A 19,033-nucleotide genomic window follows, 5' to 3' on the forward strand; every position below is an offset into this window, starting at 1 on the left:
GGAAATCCCGGCAGCGCTCCAAGGTCGTCGGCTGATAACCTGAACCAGCAGGTAGGCGTCCCGAGGGACTGTGAAAGCGTCGGTAGAGAAAGTGGGCTCCAGCATTCTGTTGCTGCCAGTGGTGTCTGGACGGGTTTGGGATCAGGTGAGTCGGGTTCTGGGCTTGTATTCACGGCCTGTGGGGTCTGTGAAACCGGAGCATGTGTGAAGGACCGTAATTGGGATTTTATTTAGATTCGGCCTCAGAGACTTCTCGGAGTTAATGATGAGGCCTTTGGCAATCTGTGATTAAGAGTCTGAAGAAATCATTGACCGAAGGTCCGACTCAGTCAGGGTTTGGATCGCTTTGCTTGTGGGGCTCCGTGATTGCGAACTGTGATGAAAGTTTGTATCGGTGAACGCGATGTCTCGTCCTGGTTAACCTGCGACTCTGTTAGAGACACCTGGGTTAGGGGCTGTCGCTTGGTTTCCTGGTCATGTTTGGAGTTTAATCTGGCATTTAGATGGCCTGGTGGGGGCTTTCAATATTTGAGGAGGCCCGGGGTCCCTGGAGAATCCGTAGGCTCAGGGTCAAATGCCGTAAACAGACTCGAAGACTGCATTTCCCCAGTTAATCCGAGTACAATTCTCTCCTTGTAGTCTGTCCTCAAGGACCCTACTAAAAACTTTGGCTCCCCGCATCACCACTGTTCTCACCGTCCTCACCAATTTCAGTGTGGTTGATGTAGTTATAAATTTACTGTTTTTAATGTAATCTAATATAGTTTCCATTCCTCTTGCCTCCAGGTTTATTATACTTTTGGATATTTCCTCTTAGGGTCATTCTTACTCAAGTAAAAGCTTCTCCCTTACCCTATATTCTGTTCTGCAGTGCGAATTTTTTTAATAGGCGGTTTTATATCAAAGGAGATTTTTTTTTTTAACATTTTGGATTATCTGTGTAAGCATGATAGGTGACTGTATCACTTAATTTCTCTGTTCTCAACATATTTACATCTGAGATATTTATACTTTTTAAAAATAGTTCCAGTAGTATGAACTCAGGTTGGTGAACCACTGGCATGGTGTCTGGAATCAAATGTATTCATTAATGGAGGTAGTGTTGACATACAGTATTCAAAAGTATTCGATTATAATTTCATTAATCCATTTTGACTTTCTGATTACTTTCTGATTCTACCACTTCACTTAAAAATTTATGGCGCCTTTTTTTTCTCTCCCCGAGATTTCTGGCTACTTTTATTTCTTGGTGAACTCTTTTCCTTGACCTTTTTTGGAAATTTCAGTTGATGGGTTCTTTATTTGGTTGGTTTGGTTTTTTTTTACTGTAGAAAAGGAAGTCTTTTTTTAATTGTAGTTTTATTTGCTGAAAAGTCACTAAGTACAAATATACACTTCAGTACTTTGAATTTCTAGAGTTACACAGTTCAATTTTAAAACATTTCTCACCCCAGAAATTTTCCTTGATCCTCTGTGCACTCAAATTTCCACTCCCATATACTTATGAAAGTATCAACACCATGAAGACAGTGAACATAACCTGTCTTCTTGAGAAGTTTCATTGTGTTCCTTTTAATCTCTGCCTGTCATATTCCGCACACCTCCCCAAGCAACCACTGATCTATTCAACCACCAATCTATTCTACATTACAATAGGTTACTTTATATTTTTAAAAAGTTTATGTAAATTGAATCATACAGTGTACATTCATTTTCATACTAACTTGTTTCATCAGCATTCAGTTCAGTTCAGTCGCTCAGTTGAGTCCGACTCTTTGTGACCCCATGGACTGCAGCATGCCAGGCCTTCCTGTCCATCACCAACTCCCGGAGTTTACTCAGACTCATGTCCATTGAGCCGGTGATGCCATCCAACCATCTCATCCTCTGTCGTCCCCTTCTTCTCCTGCCTTCAATCTTTCCCAGCATCAGAGTTTTCCCCAATGATTCAGTTCTTCACATCAGGTGGCCAAAGCACTGGAGTTTCAGTTTTAGTATCAGTCCTTCCAATGAATATTCAGGACTGATTTCCTCTAGGATGAACAGGTTGGATCTCCTTGCAGTCCAAGGGACTCTCAAGAGTCTTCTCCAACACCACAGTTCAAAAGCATCAATTCTTTGGTGCTCAGCTTTCTTTATAGTCCAACTCACATCCATGCATGACTACTGGAAACACCATAGCCTTGACTAGACGGACCTTTGTTGGCAAAGTAATGTCTCTTTTAATATGCTGTCTAGGTTGGTCATAACTTTTCTTCCAAGGAGTAAACATCTTTTAATTTCATTGCTGCAGTCACCATCTGCAGTGATTTTGGAGCCCCTCCCCCCAAATAAAGTTAACCACTGTTTCCCCATTTATTTGCCATGAAGTTATGGGACTGGATGCCATGATCTTAGTTTTCTGAATGTTGAGCTTTAAGCCAACTTTTTCACTCTCCTCTTTCACTTTCATCAAGAGGCTTTTGAGTTCCTCTTCACTTTCTGCCATAAGGGTGGTGTCATCTGCATATCTGAGGTTATTGATACTTCTCCCGGCAATCTTGATTCCAGCTTGTGCTTCTTCCAGCCCAGCGGTTCTCATGATGTACTTTGCATATAAGTTATAAGCAGAGTGACAATATACAACCTTGACGTACTCCTTTTCTTATTTGGAACCAGTCCGTTGTTCCATGTCCAGTTTTTTTTTTTTTAATATAAATTTATTTTAATTGAAGGTTAATTACTTTACAATATTGTATTGGTTTTGCCATACATCAACATGAATCCGTCGCGCATGTACACATGTTCCCCATCCTGACCCCCCCTCCCACCTCCCTCCCCACACCATCCCTCTGGGTCATCCCAGTGCACCAGCCCCAAGCATCCTATATCATGCATCGAACCTGGCCATGTCCAGTTCTAACTGTTGCTTCCTGACCTGCATATAGGTTTCTCAAGAGGCAGGTCAGGTGGTCTGGTATTCCCATTTCTTTTAGAATTTTCCACAGTTTATTGTGATCCACGCAGTCAAAAGCTTTGGCATACTCAATAAAGCAGAAATGGATATTTTTCTGGAACTCTCTTGCTGTTTCAGTGATCCCACGGATGTTGGGAATTTGATCTCTGGTTCCTCTGCCTTTTCTAAAACTAGCTTGAACATCTGGAAGTTCATGGTTCATGTATTGCTGATGCCTGGCTTGGAGAATTTTAAGCATCACTTTACTAGCGTGTGAGATGAGTGCAATTGTGTGGTAGTTTGAGCATTCTTTGGCATTGCCTTTCTTTGGGATTGGAATGAAAACTGATCTTTTCCAATCCTGTGGCCACTGCTGAGTTTTCCAAATTTTCTGACATATTGAGTGCAGCACTTTCACAGCAATATCTTTTAGGATTTGAAATAGCTCAACTGGAATTCCATCACTTCCACTAGCTTCCTAAGGCCCACTCGACTTCGCATTTCAGGATGTCTGGCTCTAGGTGAATGATCACACCATCGTGATTATCTGGGTCGTGAAGATCTTTTTTGTATCGTTCTTCTGTGTATTTTTGCCAGCTCTTCTTAATATCTTCTGCTTCTGTTAGGTCCATACCATTTCTGTCCTTTATTGAGCCTGTCTTTGCATGAAATGTTCCCTTGATATCTCTAATTTTCTTGAATATTTTGAAATTCATCCTTATGTGTATCCACAGTTCCTTTTTGTTGGTTTGTATTCCATTGTGGAAATGAATGATTAGTTCATTCATTAATTCACCTGTTGGTGGCTAGTTGTGTTTCCAGTTTTTAGCTATTACAGATAAAGCTTCTGTGAACACTCATGTTCAAGTCTATATAATATGTTTGTCTTTCTCCTGAGTAAATTCCCAGGGGTTGAATGGCTAAATCCTGTGGTAGGTGTATATCTAACTTTTCAAGAAACTGCTAAAGTGTTCTCTGAAATGGCTGTACTTTATATCCAGGAGAAACAGATGGGTGGCTGTTGGGTGTCTCCACATTTTGTATAGTTTTTCTTTTTAATTCTAATAGGTATGGAACAGTAACTTGTGGTTTTAAAGTTTATTTAGCTAGTGATGGCTAATAATCCTGAGCATTGTTTCATGTGCTTAGTGGCCATCCATATATCTTCCTTGAAGTATCTGTTCAAGTCTTTTGCAATTTTCTTGTGTTTTCTTATTGATTTTTGAGAATTCTCTGTATATTCTGAATACAGATTCTTCCTTTACCAGTTACTTGCTTTTCAAAGATTTTCTCCTGGTCTTTGACTTGACTTTCAGTATTCTCTTTAACAATATGTTTTGAACAGCAGAAGGATTTAGTTTTTATGTAGTCCAGTGTCTAAACTTTTTTTAAGGACTTATTCTTTTGATGTTGTACCTAAGAATCTAGGTACAGCTACACCTAACTACAAATTCAGAGGATTTTCACCAGTTTTTTTCTTCTAGAAGTTTTGGAGTTTTTTGGGAATGTTCATTTAGGTTTACTGTTATTTCATTATGAAATATGAACCTATTATTCCATTAGGCTTATTATACATTTTGAGTTATGTATCTGGTGTAATGTATGTGATAACTTATGGTGAACGATGTCAGATTTGTGATCTCCAGAAAAGAAGATTTAGCTTTGGGACCAGAGACCAGGCTTGATCACTCAAGAGTTTTTGTGTAGCAGAGTTTTATTAAAGCAAGAGGACAGAGAAAGCCTCTGACATAGATATCAGAAGGGGGCGGAGAGTGCCCCCCTTGCTAGTCTTGGCAAGGGAGGTACATACTTTTTTCAATTGGTTATTATAGTAAATCAAAAGAATGTCTCAAGATTGTTAAGATCTTATCAGACCCACTCCCACAATTTCCATGTTAAGATAATGGGATTAGAACTAACAATAGAAAGGTCTTACCAGACTCTGCCATCATATACATTTTAAGATGACAGGATTAGTCAGAAGATTCTCAAGAAGGAGAAACATGTCCTCAAGCAGGATACATTGTTATGTTGACTAAGACAAAGCAATATAGAAAAAAAGCCTTTGTCCTTTTCTCCTCCTTCACAACTCCAGACCCCTGTCTCTTCCTCTGGGACCCCAGACTTCTTATCAACCTACCTAGGAATTGACTCTCATATGGATCCAAATTCCTTTATTTTTGATATAAATGTATGTTTGTTCCAGAAAACATTTGTTGAAAAGGCTTTTCTCCACTCTATTGTCTTTGCTCCTTTTTAAAAATGTCAGTTGGCCATATATATGTAGGTCTTTTCTGAACTCTATTCTGCTCCACTCATTTGTCTACATTGACATGGATATCACCCTGTCTTGACTACTGTTCAGTTCAGTTCAGTCGCTCAGTCGTGTCCGACTCTTTGTGACCCCATGAATTGCAGCACGCCAGGCCTCCCTGTCCATCACCAACGCCCAGAGTTCACCCAGACTCATGTCCATCGAGTTGGTGATGCCATCCAGCCATCTCATCCTCTGTCGCCCCCTTCTCCTCTTGCCCCCAATCCCTGCCAGCATCAGTCTTTTCCAATGAGTCAACTCTTCACATGAGGTGGCCAAAGTACTGGAGTTTCAGCTTTAGCATCATTCCTTCCAAAGAAATCCCAGGGCTGATCTCCTTCAGAATGGACTGGTTGGATCTCCTTGCAGTCCTAGGGACTCTCAAGAGTCTTCTCCAACACCACAGTTCAAAAGCATCAATTACTTCAGCGCTCAGCCTTCTTCACAGTCCAACTTTCACATCCATACATGACCACAGGAAAAACCATAGCCTTGACTAGATGAACCTTTGTTGGCAAAATAATGTCTCTGCTTTTGAATATGCTATCTAGGTTGGTCATAACTTTCCTTCCAAGGAGTAAGCGTCTTTTAATTTCATGGCTCCAGTCACCATCTACAGTGATTTTGGAGCCCCAAAAAATAAAGTCTGACACTGTTTCCCCATTTATTTCCCATGAAGTGATGGGACCGGATGCCATGATCTTCGTTTTCTGAATGTTGAGCTTTAAGCCAACTTTTGCACTCTCCACTTTCACTTTCATCAAGAGGCTTTTTAGTTCCTTTTCACTTTCTGCCATAAGGGTGGTGTCATCTGCATATCTGAGGTTATTGATATTTCTCCCAGCAATCTTGATTCCAGCTTGTGTTTCTTCCAGTCGAGCGTTTCTCATGATGTACCGTGCATATAAGTTAAATAAGTAGGGTGACAGTATACAGCCTTGAGGTACTCCTTTTCCTATTTGGAACCAGTCTGTTGTTCTATGTCCAGTTCTAACTGTTGCTTCCTGACTTGCATACAGATTTCTCAAGAGGAAGATCAGGTGGTCTGGTATTCCCATCTCTTTCAGAATTTTCCACAGTTTATTGTGACCCACACAGTCAAAGGCTTTGGCATAGTCAATAAAGCAGAAAGAGATGTTTTTCTGGAACTCCCTTGCTTTTTCCATGATTACTGTAGCTTGATATAAATTCTTGAAGTCAGGTAGTGTCAACCCACCAACTTTGTTCTTTTTCACAGGTTTTTTTTTTTTTTTTTTTTTCTGTTCTAGACCTTTTACACTGCTATTTGTATTTAAAGATCAGGCTGTCAGTTTCTACAGAAAAACTTCTGAAATTATGACTAGATGGAATTGCATTTTTAAAAACTAAATGGCCTCATATAATGAACTGGGAAATATTCTCTTCAATTCTATTCACGAATGATCTATTGAATGTATATAATGCATTTCATATGTAAAATCAGTTATTGGAATTATTTTCCGTTTGAGACCATGATGAATAATGTTGCTACATACATTCAGGTACAAGTTGGAAATGTTTTCATTTCTGTTAGATTCCTCTGAGTGGAATGACTGGTTCCTAAGTATGTGTTTTACAGAGTTTCAAACGTGCCTATACCAGTTTACCATTATTGTATGAGTTCTAATTTCTCCTCATTCTCATCAGCATTTACAATTATTAGTCTTTCTATTATCATCTTTCTAGTTGGCATGTAGTAGAATTTCACCATCATCTTAGTTTCCCTAGTGACAAGTAACGTTGATCATCTTTTCATGTGTTTATAGACATTCATAGGTCTTCTTTAGTGTAATATCCAAGTCTTTTCCCTTTTTTTTGCATCCAAGAAAATGATTTAATTTTTCCATTTGGCCAAATCTTCTTTTGTGTTCTTCATTAGTATGTATTCTAAAGTTTTGTTCCTATTTTTCCACATTTATTACTTAGTATTGGTTAGTGTTAGATATTTTTAAGTGACATATTATCTACTTTCCACTCTTAATGATTCAGATCATATACATAACAACATCTAATGATTTCTGCATATTAAGTTTTTAATTCCAATGCCTTACCAAATTATAAAATCACTGCAAATGGTGACTGCAGCCATGAAATTAAAAGATGCTTACTCCTTGGAAGGAAAGTTATGACCAACCTAGATAGCATATTCAAAAGCAGAGACATTACTTTTCCAACAAAGGTCCGTCTAGTCAAGGCTATGGTTTTTCCTGTGGTCATGTATGGATGTGAAAGTTGGACTGTGAAGAAAGCTGAGCGCTGAAGAATTGATGCTTTTGAACTGTGGTGTTGGAGAAGACTCTTGAGAGTCCCTTGGACTGCAAGGGGATCCAACCAGTCCATTCTAAAGATCAGCCCTGGGTGTTCTTAGAAGGAATGATGCTAAAGCTGAAACTCCAGTACTTTTACTTTGGCCACCTAATGGGAAGATTTGACTCATTGGAAAAGATCTGATGCTGGCAGGGATTGGGGGCAGGAGGAGAAGGGGACGACAGAGGATGAGATGGCTGGATGGCATCACTGACTCGATGGACGTGAGTTTGAGTGAACTCTGGGAGTTGGTGATGGACAGGGAGGCCTGGCGTGCTGGGATTCATGGGGTCGCAAAGAGTCAGACACGACTGAGTGACTGAATTGAACTGATAGTAGTTACTCAGTTGATTTTCTTAGGTTTTCCATATATACAATTATATCATCTACCAATAGCAATATTTATTATACCCCAATTATTTCTTTTTTATCTAACATAGTCTATGGGTCCCAGAATATCAATCCCATAAATTCAGAGACTTTTGTTACTTTGTTATCTGCTTTGTTACAAAGAAGAAAATGAAATAGTGCTTGTCACAGAGTATATGCCCACTAAATATTTGAATTAAATGAACTCCAGTATAATGCTCAGTAACAGTACTGACAGTGGGCATCTGGTCTTGTTCCTGACTTCAGTGGGAATGTCTGATTCAAATGTATTATTTTTTCATGTTAAGTATCTGCCTGTTCCTATTCTTTTGAGCATTTTTATCTGAAATGTTTTTTTAAAAAAATTATTTATTTTAATTGGAGGCTAATTACAATGTTGTGGTGGGTTTTGCCATACATTGATAGGAATCAGCCATGGGTGTACATGTGTCCCCCATCCTGAACCCACCTCCCTCCCCATCCCATGTCTGGGTTGTCCCAGTGCACCAGCCCTGAGCGCCCTATTTCATGCATCAAACTTGGACTGGTGATCTATTTCACATATGGTAATATACATGTTTCAATGCTATTCTCTCAAATATCCCACCCTCGCCTTCTCCCACAGAGTCCAAAAGTCTGTTCTTTATATCTGTATCTCTTTTGCTGTTTCGCATATAGGGTGGTCATTACCATCTTTCTAAATTTCATATATATGTGTTAATATACTGTATTGGTGTTTTTCTTTCTGACTGACTTCGCTCTGTATAATAGGCTACAGTTTCATCCACCTCATTAGAACTGATTCAAATGCGTTCTTTTTAATAGCTGAGTAATATTCCATTATGTATTTGTATGTACCACAGCTTTCTTATCCACTCGTCTGCTGATGGACATCTAGGTTGCTTCCATGTCCTGCCTATTGTAAACAGTGCTGCGATGAACATTGGGGTACACTTGTCTCTTTCAATTCTGGTTTCCTTGGTGTGTATGCCCAGCAGTGGGATTGCTGGGTCATAAGGCAGTTCTATTTCCAGTTTTTTAAGGAATCTGCACACTGTTCTCCATAGTGGCTATACTAGTTTGCATTCCCACCAATAGTGTAAGAGGGTTCCCTTTTCTCCACACCCTCTCCAGCATTTATTGTTTGTAGACTTTTGATAACAGCCATTCTGACTGGTGTGAGATGGTACTTCATTGTGGTTTTGATTTGCATTTCTCTGGTAATGAGTGATGTTGAGCATCTTTTCAAGTGTTTGTTAGCCATCTGTATGTCTTCTTTGGAGAAATGTCTGTTTAGTTCTTTGACCTGTTTTTTGATTGGGTCATTTATTTTTCTAGTATTGAGCTGCATGAGCTGTTTGTGTATTTTTGGGATTCTTTGTCAGTTGCTTCATTTGCTATTTTTTCTCCCATTCTGAAGGCTGTCTTTTCACTTTGCTTATAGTTTCCTTAGTTGTGTAGTTTCCTTCTTTCAAGGAAACTATCCAAGTCTTTCCCCTTTTCTAAAAATGGGTTGTTTGGTTAACAAACTGAGTTTTTTGAGTTGTTTGGCTATTGTGCATAGAAGTCCTTTATCAGATAAATGGTTTGCAAATTTTCTTTCTCAACTTGTAGCCTACCTTTTCCTTTAGCTTTATAGTGTCTTTTGATGTGCAAAAGGTAATACAAGTCCAGTTTATCAGTTGTCTTCTTTTATGGTTTGCTGATATGGTGTTGTGTAAGACTTCTCTGCCTAATCCAAGGTCACGAGAAATTCCTCATGTATTTTCTGAAAACTGTGTGTATATAGATATAAATAGATAAGGATATGACTTTATATTTTAAGAGCAGTTTTAGATTCACAGTAACATTGAGTGGGAAGTGCAGTAGGGATACTGAGAGAGTCAATTCCTAGGCAGGTTGATAAGAAGTCCAGGGTTCCCCCACACACACACCCACTGACCCTGAGGAGGAGAAAGGGGTCTGGAGCTCTCAAGGAGTAAAGGACAAATGTTATTTTCTACATTGCTTTGTCTTAGTCAGTATAACAATGTATCTTGAGGGTATGTTTCTCCTTAAAAGAACCTTCTGACTAATCTTGTTATCTTAAGATGTATATTGTGGGAGTAGGTCTGGTGAGATCTTTCTATTGTTCTAATCTTGTTAATGTAAGATGTATGTTGTGGGAGTGGGTCTGGTGAAAGTATATAAGGCCTTAATAAGACTAGCTAGGGGCACTCTGCATCCCCCTTCGGGTGTGTATGTCTCTCCCTTTTCAGACTTGAATAAAACTGCTACACAAAAGCTCTTGAGTGATCAAGCCTGGTCCCTGATCCTGAAGCTAAATCTTCAGAGATCATGAATCTGACATCGTTCACCTTAAGCTATGAATACCATACCTCTGTGCCCCAACATATGCAACCTTCCCCACTGTCAGCATCCTGCCCCAGAGTTGCCGGGGTCCAGCCCCGGCTGATCCAGGGTATTCGAAGGAGAGACGGCATAGGCGACCTATTTACTTAAGTATTTATCAAAGATATAAAGAGTAATAGAATGAGGATAGCTCAGTGAGGAAATTCAGTGGAGAAAAGAGGCTGAGTAGCTTGGTTTACACGGGAGACCAATAAAACTTCAAGACAAGAAATTTGCACCACTTACGTAGGCCGCAGGCATCCTTCCCTTCTCCCGAAGGAGAGGAGACAGTGAGGCCTCCCGGGTCGGATCTTAGAAGCCCAGGCATAATTAGCAAGCATGGCGGGTTCTGTGCTCCAGATGGAGACTCAGCCAGAATGTGGGAGAGAGAGCGACATGGGGAGACCAAGTTTCGGTGAACAAGGCCCGCACTTTATTTTCCAAAGTAGTTTTTATACCTTAAGTTGTGCATAGAGGATAATGGGGGAAGGGGTGGAGTCATGCAGGGACAGCAGTTCCTGGTCCTAATCGAAGCCAGGCTTTCAAACTTATCATATGCAAAAGTTCAGGTGAATTACATCATCTTCTGACCAGAGGCCTGTTAACATTTTAAGAAACTTCTCTTTCTCCGAAGGTGATTATTCCAAAATCAGGCACCAGCCTCCAAAAAAGCATTGGACAAAGCTGCATTCCTATAGGGCAAAGGTGAGGTGGGCTCAATCAAGAAAAGAATTAACTCAAGGGTCCAAGGTTACAAACATTGAGGCCACTATTTACATTTCTATACACCCATTATATCAATCAATACACTGCCAAGGACACAGTAGAATTTCTAATCAATCTTTTAACTACTCAAAGGAATCTGTGTTTAGACAGTTTAGAACATCTCCTGCCTCTCACAGTTGGGAGGCTCTGAACAATCTCATGTGGCTGGAAAAACCTATTCAGGCAGGCTAGAGGATTTCCAAAGGAGTTAGTAGGTTAAACACTGTCACACCCAGGAATTATTAACTGGAGCTGTAAGCTAACTCTTTTTTCAGAGAGAGGTAGTGGGGGACAGCCCCCCGTAAAGTCAGAGGTGTAGGTGAAAGCACAAAGCAGAAAGTAGGCAGACTCTGGTTTTGGGGGTAGATGCTCGAGAATTTCCAGGGGGACTCCTGAGGCTCGATCCCACCTTTGCGTATGCCGAGCCGCCTTCCTCATGACCTTTGTCATGGGTGGAGCTCCTCAGGCTGGCTCCCGGCAGTGATAGAATTCCAGTTGAGCTATTCCAGATCCTGAAAGATGATGCTGTGGAAAGTGCTGCACTCAATATGCAATATGCCGGCTCCCGGCACAGAGTGGTGAATTTGTTACAGTCAGTTTATGTACTGACTCATTATCACTCAAAATAAATAACTCACATTAGGGTTCACTCTTGGTGTTATATGTGTTTGTGTCTTGGCAAATGTAAAACGACACGTGTCCACCCTTTAGTGTTATACAGAATAGTTGTACTGCTCTAAAAAAGCCCTCTGGATTCTGCTTGTTCATCCTACCTTCCCTCCAACTCTTGGCAACTACTGATCTTTTTACTGTCTCCTTAGCTTTGCCTTTTCCAGAATGTCATTTACAGTAGTTGGAATTGTATAGTGAATAGCCTTTTTACATTGGCTTCTTTCACTTAATAATAGGTATTTTAGCCTCCTCCTTGTTTTTTCATGGTTTGATAGCTGATTTCTTCTTAGTGCTGAATAATGTTCACTCATTGGATGGATAAGTTTGTGATATATACCTAAGATCAGGTTTCTGTCCAGACATACATTTTCAGAGTATATATACAGTTTTGTAGGAAACTGCCAAACTGTCTACCAGAGTGGCTGTAACATTTTGCCTTCCCATAAGCAATAAATCTGTTGCTTCATGTACTCTTCAGCATTTGGTGTAGTCATTATTTTGAATTTTGGTTATTCCAATAGGTAGGTAATGGTATCTCATTGTTCTTTAATTTGTTATTTCCTAATTACATATGATGTAGTTTCCCAATTACACATTTTCATTTGCTTATTTGCTATCTGTGTATCTTCTTTGGTAAGGTGTCAGTTCAGGTCTTTTGCCTGTATTTGTGTTTCCTTATTGTTGAGTTTTTAAGAGTTCTTTGTATATTTTGGATAGCAGTCCTTTATCAGATATATCTCTTGCAAATGTTTTCTCCAAGCCTGTGGCTTATTTCTCAATTTCTGGAAGTAGTTTGTATTTTTAGCGATTACATTTAAACTTATTGTCTATTATTATTTAACTGGAGTTGGATATTCAGTTGTTTCAGTATATTTGTTGGAAAGACCATCTTTTCCCTCATTGCTCTAATCTTGCACCTTCGTTGAAGATCATCTGACTGTGTTGTTGCTATCATTCAGAGGCTAAGAAGTGTCCAACTCTTTGCAACCCCATGGGCTATAGCCCACCAGATTCCTCTGTCCTCCAGTATCTCCTGGAGTTTGCTCACATTCATGTCCATTGAGTTGGTGATGCTGTCTAAACATCTTATCCTCTGTCACCCCCTACTCCTTTTGCCTTCAATCTTTCCTGGCATCAGGGTCTTTTCCAATGAGTCAGCTCTTCACATCAGGTGGCCAAAGTATTGGAGCTTCAGCAACAGTCCTTCCAATAAATATTCAGGGTCGATTTCCTTTAGGATTGACTGGTTTGATCTCCTTGCTGTCCAAGGGACTCTCAAAACAGTCTTTTCCAGCATCACAATTCATAAGTATCAGTTCTTTGGCACTCAGCATTCTTTAATTTATATAGGCTAACTCTCACATCATTTCCTGGCTGCAGTCAGCACCTGCAGTGATTTTGGAGCCCAAGAAAAGAAAATCTGTCACCACTTCCACTTTCCCCCCTTCTATTTGTAGTAAAGCGATGGGAGTGGGTGCCATGATCTTAGTTTTTTTAATTTTGAGTTTCAAGCCAGCTTTTTCACTCTTCTCTTTCACCCTCATCAAGAGGCTTTTTAGTTCCTTTTCCCTTTCTGCCATTAGAGTGATATCTGCATATCTGAGGTTGTTGATATATCTCTTAGTAATCTTGATTCCAGCTTGTGGTTCATCCAGCCTGGCATTCATTCAGTTCAGTTCAGTTCAGTCGCTCAGTCGTGTCTGACTCTTTGCGACCCCATGAACTGTGGCACGCCAGGCCTCCCTGTCCATCACCAACTCCCGGAGTCTACCCAAACCCACGCCCATCGAGTCGGTGATGCCATCCAACCATCTCATCCTCTGTTGCCCCCTTCTCCTCCTGCCCTCGATCTTTCCCAGCATCAGGGTCTTTTCCAATGAGTCAGCTCTTTGCATCAGGTGGCCAAAGTATTGGAGTTTCAGCTTCAGCATCCGTCCTTCCAATGAACATCCAGGGCTGATCTCCTTTAGGATGGACTGTTGGACCTCCTTGCAGTCCAAGGGACTCTCAAGAGTCTTCTCCAACACCACAGTTCAAAAGCATCAGTTCTGCTCTCAGCTTTCCTTATAGTCCAACTCACATCCATACATGACCACTGGTAAAACCATAGCTTTGATTAGATGGACCTTTGTTGGCAAAGTAATGTCTCTGCTTTTTAATATGCTGTCTAGGTTGGTCATAATTTTCCTTCCAAGGAGTAAGCGTCTTTTAATTTCATGGCTGCAGTCACCATCTGCAGTGGTTTTGGAGCGCAGAAAAATAAAGTCTGACACTGTTTCCACTGTTGCCCCATCTATTTGCCATGAAGTGATGGCACTGGATGCCATGATCTTAGTTTTCTGAACGTTGAGCTTTAAGGCAACTTTTTCACTCTCATCTTTCACTTTCATCAAGAGGCTCTTTGGTTCTTCTTCACTTTCTACCATAAGGTTGGTGTCATCTGCATATCTGAGGTTACTGATATTTCTCCCGGCAATCTTGATTCTAGCTTGTGCTTCCTCCAGCCCAGCATTTCTCATGATGTACGCTGCAAAGAAGTTAAATAGCAGGGTGACAATATACAGCCTTGATGTACTCCTTTCCGGATTTGGAACCAGTCTGTTGTTCCATGTTCAGTTCTAACTGTTGCTTCCTGACCTGCGTGCAGGTTTCTTAAGAGGCAGGTCAGGTGGTCTGGTATTCCCATCTCTTTCAGAATTTTCCAGTTTATTGTGATCCACACTGTCAAAGGCTTTGGCATAGTCAATAAAGCAGAAATAGATGTTTTTCTGGAATTATTACCATGGCTTTAAAGTAAACATTGAACTAGATTAGTATAAGCATTCACCATAATTAGCATAGCATATTCTAATTCACACCATAAGCATTCACCACATGATTAGCATAGACTGTATGGCCCTAGCCTCTCAGGTAAACAAAGCCATTCTTAATCAGGCCTGACATTCTGAAGGCTTAGAGGTTTCCTCCCAGGAACTAAGGGCAAAGCTCAACCTCTGTTGGGCAAGGTTAATCCTTTTAATACACAAAGAGAAGTAAGACAACCTTAAAGATCAACTTCATGGTATCCTCTTGAAACTGAGGTGTGTGTACCCACTGAGCATATAAAACTTTTTGAAGTGGTGCAAGGGTACACGTGCATTTCACAGATGGAGTATCCAGATTCTTGGAACCTTCCGTGTGTTCTCTTCCATAAACTTGATCTGCCCTGAGCTTTCATCAGGCTCTGAGGCATCATGCTCTGCCTATGCTTTCCCTCTTCCCCTTTAATATTCACGCCACTTCCTCTTTCCATAAGAAAGCCACACCTTTCACCCATTCCTAACCTTGTCTTATTGTATCAGAGTATGAAAGCCTCTAGGTAGCAAATAAAGGAACAGCTGGAAATACTGAGGTCCCTTTAAGGATAAATGCATATCCACAGTGACAGTGTTTGGGCCAAGAGGAAATGTACACTCAAAGTCAGTTTGCTTTTCGGCCCACAGGTCCAGGCTCTCCAGGAGAAAGAGTGATCAAGTCAAGGAATTAGGGAAGAAAGAGGAGGTTCTTGGAGTTGGATATCATCGTTCCAGGGGACATCTTTAAGTGAATGCCAAGATTTCTGTCTTTAAGAATGACACAGTAAATGCAGAAGAGACAGAAGTCAGAATCCATGTTACTATTTCCTGAGCACAGAAGATGATCAAGGCCCAGGTGATTTTTTGTTATATCTTTCCTTTATTGTCTAATAGATTTGTGGTAAGCTGAAAAAAATAATAGCTCAACTAAACAAAGTATTAATTGGGGATGATTGGGTTCTGGGGAGAAATTCATTTGGACTCTGAATTCAGAATCAGGACAAAGTGAATCAGGAATGTATTGTTCATAGGGATCACATCAGATGCCTAGTATTAGAAGAGAATGTGTGACTGTGGTGGAGCCTGTGGATTGCATCAGCTGTCACTTTTTATTATCTTAGCAGACATCACAACCAGAAAAACATGAAAAGCTCCATGATATGTGTTGACTATGAGGAGAGAGCAGATCAGCTCTCTGGGGGATTCAATGGTTTATGTCACTTAAGTATATGGAGTGATACTCCTAACAACATTGCTGACTCTGAGGGGCTCCTCCCTGGCCTGGTACCAATCATGCATGTAAAAGAAAGATGAATGCAGTTTACTGAAGAGCATTACCTATATAGGTATATAAAATTCCGTGAGTTTCATAATCATACTCAAGAAAGCAAGTTGTAAGATAAGTACTATGGATGTAATGAACAACATGATGGCTATAGCTAACACTGCTGTATGATATATAGGAAAGTGGTTAAGAGCAAATCCTGAGTTCTCATCACAGGGAGAAAAGCTTTTTCCTTTTCTTTTTGTTGTATCTACACGAGAAGATAGATGTTGACTGAACCTGTTGTGATAGTGATTTCACAATATATGTAAATCATATCATCATGCTTTACATCTTAAATTTATATGGTGATATATGTCAGTTATTTCTCAATAAAACAGTCATTGGAGTTTGATAGAAGTGAAATATTTAACCTTTGAAATGAGAAAATAACATAATCCAACCTATGTTTTGGTGAACAGTGGTGGAGATTCTGAGTTTGAGAAATAGATTCAGCGTGAAATATGCAAGCTTCACTGATAATAGCTCAGTACTCCTTGACCATGATCCAAGACTCAGCTGGGGATGGATACACTTTGAGTTCACTTACATAGTTACTGGCAGAATTCATTTCCAGAAATCAAATGAGAGCCTTAGATTCTATCTGTCTGCTCATGTAAGACCACTATGAGTTCCTTTTCACATGGGCCTCCCAACGTGCCATCTTGTTTCATCAAAGTCATCAACAGACAGATTCTGTGAGCAAGATGGAAATCATATATATAGCCTAATTTAAAAATGCATGTCTTGATTTTCCTGGTGGTTCAGAGGTTAAGACTCCACACTTCCATTGTAGGGGGGCATGGGTTCAAGCCCTGGTCAGGGAACTAAATCCCACATACCATGCAGACCAAAAAAATATATATATTAAAATTGGTATCACAGCATTTTTGCTGCATTTTGTTTTTTAGAAGCATTTCAGCCCATGCTCAAGGGAAGGGTACCTCGTAGGGGCGTGAATACCTAGTGTGTAGTAAGGAATTTGACTAACTTTTGTCCCTAATTTCTGGGAGGTAATCTCTAAAGCCTTGGAATTACCCATGTGTTAGGAGTGTCTTGTTTTTCATCCCAGACCACTGCAACCACACTTTATAGTTTATGTATGAGGTGACTCATGTGGGCCCTAGAGGATTTGTGCTAATAAGACAATTCAAGGCGAGGGCTGTCCATGCCCCAAAGACCAGCTGTGTGAATAGAGGGTTGTGGGGTTCAGCCATGTGGTCAGTGATTCAGTAAATCATACATATATAAGGGAGCCTCAATAAAAATTCTGGACACTGGACTTTAGGTGAGCTTTCTTGGTTAGCAGTACTCCTGAGTACTGTCATACAGTGTGGCTGGAAGGAGAGAATGCTGCCCAGGACTCTATGGAGTCCTGTGTTTCGGTACCAAGTGACTTCATGTCTGACTTTTTGGCACAAAAATCAGAACTTTGAAGATAATATTCTATGTTTTTTGAGTTCTGTTGTAGGTCATCTATCTTTTGTGTCTGGTTGCTTTTATAGTTCCCTTTTGTATTTGTGTATTATAGTTTTAGTCTGCTGTCCCTACCTAGAGATTTTCTGCTTGGAATTTGTTGGGATTCCTGAGCCTGGGGTTTGGAGAGTTTAATCAGTTTTGAAAATTTTCACCTTTAGATGTTGAGATACTGATTCATTACTATATTTTTTCTTTGTTTTTGTTTTCAAATCTTCCTAATCAACTTATTTTTTTTCTTTGCTGCAGATGTATCTTGTATAGTTTCTGCTATTTTTTACATGTATTAAAAACATTATCTTGTAAATTTCAGATGTGGAGTCTGTTCAGAGTTGATTCTTATATTGGCTGTGAAGTTTCATGGTAATGTAGGACTGTTTTATTTGTCCTGATGTCATTTGGATATTATGCAAATAGGTAGGTGCTAAAATGTATACATAGAAAGATAGGATTTTGTTTTTAACTGAAATGTATTTGAGAAAAGTATATTGATGCAGGAGGTATGGTGAAAATCAGAATAACTTCTCTCATGTTTCTTCCATATTGATGAAAGGAATTCACATCATACAGGACTTTATTATTACAGGAATTGCTGACACTGGAAGATGTGGCTGTGGAGTTCAACTGGGAGGAGTGGCAGCTCCTGGATTCTGCTCAGAGAGACCTATACTGGGATGTGATGTTGGAGAACTATAACAATTTGGTGTCACTGGGTAAGGATGACTCCCAGTGTCATTTATGAGTGTCGAGTCACTGGACTTTTCTCCATCACCTGATGAAAGCTTTGTAGTCCCTGTGGTCTTCCAAAGAGTTAGATGTTTTTGTTCCCTGTCTGGCTCCCAAGAGGTGTAATCTCCTGTACCCTGAAAGAGAACATTTGCTTTGCATACAAGAAATTTTGTTTCTAAAATGCAGTATTCGGCACAGGTGGAGGTAAGGGGAGAGGGAGGCTTAAGAGAAAGGGGGTATATATGTATCCACATAGGTGATTTCACGTTGTACTGCAGAAACTAACACAACATTGTAAAGCAATTATACTCCAATTAAAAAAGTAGAATCCAATAAAATGTGATATGCTTAATAGGAATCCAGTAAAGTTAAAAATTCAGTAAATGTTAAATAAATAAAATGCAGTATTTTCCCATCTTGACATACCATAACCCAGTTCTTGCATCTAAGTCTTTTATCATTTCTCATGATCAGGATATCAAGGTACCAAACCAGATATGCTTTCCAAGTTGGAACATGGAAGAGAACCATGCATAATAGAAAATGAAATGCGGAATAGAATTTGTCCAGGTAAGTGAGTTAGAATCAGCAATGGGAGTGACCAAGGAAGTCATATTCCAGTTTTTTCTAGAGAAGGAGTCACAGCTGTGAGGGTGACTGATGCTCAACAGCTGTTCCCCATATTCATCTATCCAGATGAGAACTCTTTCTGGGTATTTAGCTTTAAATATATTCCTTGTCTCTTTTTGGATCTGATATTCATTCACTTCCTCATACATCTTTATACTTTTATACTGGGATTACATGGTAGATAATAAAGAGCACCCCCACACACCATGTCATTTTTTAAGCCTTTCATCCCATACCAGTCTCATGAAATAATTTATCATTTCCTTTTT

General features: G+C 39.9%; 1 protein-coding gene across 3 annotated transcripts in view; it reads left to right on the forward strand.

Annotated features, from left to right (window-relative positions):
- Positions 1-19,033, forward strand: part of ZNF614 (zinc finger protein 614) — a 22,833-nt gene continuing 3,800 nt past the window's right edge. Inside the window, exons 1-4 of one of the 3 annotated variants that reach the window (XM_002707749.7) lie at positions 1-145; positions 15,254-15,461; positions 17,992-18,118; positions 18,609-18,704. In XM_002707749.7, the coding sequence (XP_002707795.4) occupies positions 15,447-15,461; positions 17,992-18,118; positions 18,609-18,704 (238 nt within the window). In that variant the 5' untranslated portion in view covers positions 1-145; positions 15,254-15,446. The remainder of the gene's footprint in view (positions 146-15,253; positions 15,462-17,991; positions 18,119-18,608; positions 18,705-19,033) is intronic. The other 2 variants (XM_059877136.1, XM_015458285.3) reach the window with 2 other exon arrangements.

Source organism: Bos taurus, chromosome 18 (genome assembly GCF_002263795.3).
Source record: "Bos taurus isolate L1 Dominette 01449 registration number 42190680 breed Hereford chromosome 18, ARS-UCD2.0, whole genome shotgun sequence".
Classification (NCBI taxonomy): domain Eukaryota; kingdom Metazoa; phylum Chordata; class Mammalia; order Artiodactyla; family Bovidae; genus Bos; species Bos taurus.